The following is a 5,484-nucleotide window of genomic DNA, read 5'->3' as shown; positions in this document are numbered from 1 at the left end:
GATCTAGGCATTTCTTTTGAATAAGCCACTTAGCCTTATAAGCCTACCTTGAACGAATTTATCCTTTGATAGCCGCTTTGAGACTTTTACCTCTTTCATTGTTATTTAGCGCATTACAAGCTTATAAGTGAAAACCCATGATTGTCCTAACCTTAGGGAGTTTTGGAGCTTTGGAATTGTTTTGGGAATGGGTATTAAGTAAGAAAGGGTGCATTGTTCTTCAAATCTTGTGATTCTTGGTTTTGTCTTAATGATGGTTAATACAATTGTGTACATAAGTGGTCATATAAAAAACAAAAAAAAAACGAAAGAGAAAGAAAAACAACAAAAAGAGACACAAAAGTGAATAAAACGTTGAGTAAGGCAAAGAATATTGGAATTAGAGATTTGGTCTTATTTTGGCTTGATTTTGCTTACTTTTTACTTATTCCCCATTGCTCCTATATTCCATTTGGTTTTACCTACATATCCCATATTTATCCTACCTTGTCCTTGGCCCAATTACAACCTTGAAAAATCCTTTTGATCTTTATGTGCATGTACTTATGATGTTGATGTTCGAGGCTTGTCAAGCCTATGATTGTGTTTGTTTTCATAAAGTCTTTTGAGTGTAAACACTTGCAAACAAAGGCACATGAGTGTAAACACTTTAGAGAGCATATCTTGTGAGGTTCTATCATTGTTGTGACTTGCCTTTTGGTTTGATTAGTTTTGTGGCATACTTGAATTCATTGGATGATTTTCATGGATATCTTGATTTGATTCTTTTAATCTTGTGTGTTTTATTTTGCCCATTTCATTACATTTCCTCGATTTCATTGTGAAGTATGTGATTTTCTTAGGTATTTCATTTTCTATTTTTTGTGATCTTCTTGCATGACTAACTTTGGTACATATGAACTTTGAATTGATTATCGCTTAGTTAATTGATTCTCAACAAATTCGGAAGTTAATGGTTGGAATCTGAAAATAATCTTTTGAAACCGAGGATTGAGTTGTGAACAAACGAACCAAAGGTATTTAGCCATTTGATCATATTGTTATTTACTGTTTCTGAATTTGCTTATTGTTCATACTAATCAAACAAAACCCCCTTTGTGTGTTTATAATTTTGGATTATTTGGCCTAATTAAATCTATTATCATTTTCAGATCATATTTGGCATCAGTGGCATTTTGGGCATTATGGAAGAGGTGAATATGTGTTGAAGTGAAGATTGCATTTTTATTTTAGGAGTTTTTTATTGTAATTTAGCTTTGGGCCCATTGTTTAGGCCCAATTCGGTTTTATGTGTGTTGGAGGGGTTAAATTCGGATTCCCCACTCCAAACACACTCACTTTACTTTTCCTCATCTTTGAAACACATACATCTTCGTTTTCCCCTCTTTTTGTTATGCTAGGGTTTCACTTCTTCTTCATTTTTCATTTTCAGTTTGTTCTTCCATTTCCATTGAAGGCTAAATTTATGGACTAAATTCGTTTGGTAATGTATCACAACTCTTGAGGTTTTGTTATTAATGCATTTTCGATTTCTTTATTGTTGATTTCTTTTATCTTATTTCTGAATATGGTTTGCATAATTCCATTGCTTAGAAACTAGTTGGTTGAGTTTATCTTCACTTAGTTGATTTACTCTCTCTAGTGGATGAATGCTTAGTTCGTGTGAATTTATTAATTGTTTCATGCCTATAATGATTACGCCTAGTTAGAGGTTTAGGTTCTTGAACTTTGAATTGATTATCGCTTAGTTAATTGATTCTCAACAAATTCGGAAGTTAATGGTTGGAATCTGAAAATAATCTTTTGAAACCGAGGATTGAGTTGTGAACAAACGAACCAAAGGTATTTAGCCATTTGATCATATTGTTATTTACTGTTTCTGAATTTGCTTATTGTTCATACTAATCAAACAAAACCCCCTTTGTGTGTTTAAGTATAAGGTGTTTGAATCTTTGCTTGAAAGATAATCCTTGGGAAACGACCTATGAGTCACTTCCTAGTACTACAGTTCTTAATTGTTATATTATTTGCATCGGGTACGGCATCGATCACGCCAATTATGGCTTACCTACACTATGGTGACCACCTGAAAACAAGCAAACCTTACCAGCCAAATAGAACCAACACCCACAAACATACCTCTCAACCACATGCACCTTCCATCAACCCTACATCACAAATACAACCTTTAGATCATGCTAGAACCACAATGCCCTAGAACAACCACCAACAATCACCCAACAACTCCTCAAATTCTAGAGCGACAAGAAAGGGTAATCCAGCAGCAGGCTAAATTGTTGGAAATATTCCGCTAGTCTAAGCCAGAGTCAAGATACAAACCACCGTGACCAGCCATCCACACACTTACCGCCGATTCCACCGGAGAATCCCTTCCTATCTACAAAATTCCCTTACACACAAAGACCACAAATCATATCCACCTCTTCGACCATAACGTTTATGGAGCTAAACACCCATTCACTGATGGAACTTCCTCTACCAAAATATTTGGCCCGCCCAATCAATATCGACCAGTATGATGGAACTTCGGACCCCTATGACCACCTCAATGCTTTCGAAGCATCTATGCTCTTCTACGAAGCAACATACCCCATCATGTGTCGAGCATTCCCACTCACTCTGAAACGCACTGCTCCCTACTGGTTTACTCAACTAGCACCAAAAAGTATCGATCAGTGGTCCACATTGGCTAGCACATTCAATATCTGGTTTACGGATAGCAAGGAATAACCAAGATCGTCCTATTCCTTGTCTAGTATTCAACAACGTCTGCATGATCCATCTGTGCATACCTAGATATGTTCAATGCTGAGTCAGTCAAGGTCTGCACCTGAAGTGCCGATGTCGCGGTGCATGTACTGGTCATGGGTCTAAAAGATGGTCGCTTCAGAACTGAGCTAGCTAAATATAGTGACCTCACTATGGAGGACTTCTGCTCCAAGGCCCAATAATTCATTAATATCGAAGAAACCCACAATGTCTGATTACCCATCGAGCACTATACACACAACCCCTCATAGGAAGCAAAAAGGCCAAAATTCCAAGACCACCCAGAGATAACCCCCCAAGACTACCCCAAAAATACAAATATACGACCTACACCCCTGTCAATGCTAGTCGCTCCAAAATTTTGCAAACCTAGTCCAACTGCCCAAGCCTAACCCAAAAAAAAAGGTGGGGCCACAAGACCGAACAAAATATTGTGAATTTCACAAAATTTTTGACCATATGACTAAAGATTGCACCCAACTGCAAGACACGATTGAAAATCTGATTTAGGTTGACCTCTGGCAATGCTTCATCGCTGGGGTAGCTCAGCAAAGATGGTCCCCATAGTCCCGTTGACAGAGTCCCCCAAATAGGGACCGGACAAACAACTACCGTCCAAACAACCGGAGACAGAGGAGCTCAGTTGACATCAATATGATTTCTGGGGGATTTCCTGCTAGGGCACTTCCAGGTCAGCCAAAAAGAGACAAGTGCGGGAGGTTATGCAAGTGACTCTTATAATGTAGGCTAGACATTGTACTTCTCACTGCATAGGGCACCATGATTGTAGTTCTGAGGTCATGTGTTTGTAACTTCCAATATATACATTTATAGGCTTTATTTTTTAATGTGTTCTTTGTTATGTTTTGTGGTAGTAGTTATTTAAGTTATACATGTTGTGTGCTTCTGTTTTATTAATTACCACTCCTAGAGTAGGCCATCTGTGAAGTTCATCTTGAACTTGATTAATAGGGAGACCAATTTAATTATTTTTATTTTCCAAAATCCTAGTTACCGTGATGGACAAAGAATGGATTAAATTGCCGAGGTATAGCTCAGAGTACATTGATGGTGTTGAGTTTTTTCTGAACTATGCTTACACCAATGGAAAACCGCAAGGAGGAGAAATTTTGTGTCCTTGTGCTAAATGTCACAATACTTGCTGGGAAGTCAGGGCTATAGTGTATGACCATCTAATAGGGTATAGGTTTGGAAAAGGATATGATGTATGGATTCGTCATGGTGAGGTTCTAACAGACATGGATCTTGATGGTTGTATAGAAGATGATGATGATTAAGTTGATGACATTGAAGGATTATTGCATGATACGATTAGAGATGTGGCAGAAGACAGTGAACTCAACAAGGGGCTCAATGATGATGCTAAAAAGTTCTATAATCTAATTGAAGAAGCGCAACAAGAGTTGTACCCAGGTTGTAAGAATTTCTCTACATTGTCATTCACGATTCGATTGTACTTGTTGAAATGTCTTCATGGGTGGAGCAATGCATCATTTACCTCCTTGTTAGGGCTCTTGAGAGAAGCTATGCCTCATTTGAATATCCCTGATTCATTTTATAAAACTAGAGGCATGATCAAGGATTTGGGGCTTGATTATGAAAAGATTGATGCATGTCCTAATGACTGCATGTTGTATTGGAAGGATCATAAGAATGACTTCTCCTGCCATGTATGTGGTGCTTCACGATATACAAAATCATCTACTGAGAATGATGAAAACAAGAATGCTCACAAAGTCCCTGCTAAAGTTTTAAGATACTTTCCCCTAATTCCTAGACTACAAAGACTATTTATGTGTTCAAAGACAGCTAGCTCGTTAAGGTGGCATGAAGAAGAGCGTTCAAAAGATGGGAAGTTGAGACATCCTGCCGATGGCGAGGCATGGAAAGATTTTGACAAGCGTCATCCTGACTTTGCTATTGACTCACGCAACATAAGACTTGGTTTGGCTAGTGACGGAATTAATCCTTTTAGATTAATGAATTTGTCTCATAGTAAATGGCCTGTGGTACTAATACCATATAATTTCCCCCCTTGGTGGTGCATGAAGGCTGAGTATTCTATTCTATCATTAATAATCCCTGGACCAAAATCACCAGGAAATGATATTGATGTCTACCTCCAACCACTAGTTGATGATTTAAAATTATTGTGGGAGTCAGGAGTAGAGACTTATGATGCTTCAAAAAATCAAACTTTTCAGATGAGAGCAGCACTGATGTGGACTATTAATGACTTCCCTGCGTATGCTATGCTGAGTGGGCGGAGTACAAAAGGGAAACTTGCATGCCCTTGTTGTAATTATGAAACTAATTTAGCTTATCTGACGCATAGTCAAAAAATGTGTTATATGGACCATCGCGTTTTTTTGCCTATGGATCATGAATATAGATCAAATGCAAAAGCTTTTAATGGGAGAAAAGAATTTAGGTCTCCATCTCATTTGTTAGAAGGTGTGCATATCTTAACATTGTTAGAAAACTTCAATAATATGTTTGGAAAGATGCAAAAGAAGTCCAACGAAGGTCCATGCAAGAAGAAATCAATTTTTTTGAGTTGTCATATTGGAAGCACAATCTTTTAAGACACAACCTTGATGTAATGCACATAGAGAAAAATATATTTGACAATATAATTGCAACCTTGTTGGATATAGCAGGGAAGACAAAAGA

At 37.6% G+C, this 5,484-nt stretch overlaps 1 protein-coding gene across 1 annotated transcript in view; it reads left to right on the top strand.

The window, feature by feature from the left end:
• The window catches only part of LOC109329301, a 2,215-nt gene continuing 540 nt past the window's right edge, over positions 3,810 to 5,484 (top strand). Inside the window, exons 1-2 of the mRNA XM_019562979.1 lie at positions 3,810 to 4,062; positions 4,105 to 5,265. Of these exons, the coding sequence (XP_019418524.1) occupies positions 3,810 to 4,062; positions 4,105 to 5,265 (1,414 nt within the window). The remainder of the gene's footprint in view (positions 4,063 to 4,104; positions 5,266 to 5,484) is intronic.

Source organism: Lupinus angustifolius, chromosome LG16 (genome assembly GCF_001865875.1).
Source record: "Lupinus angustifolius cultivar Tanjil chromosome LG16, LupAngTanjil_v1.0, whole genome shotgun sequence".
NCBI classification, from domain to species: Eukaryota; Viridiplantae; Streptophyta; class Magnoliopsida; order Fabales; family Fabaceae; genus Lupinus; species Lupinus angustifolius.
This window is presented reverse-complemented; position numbering and strand designations above follow the sequence as displayed.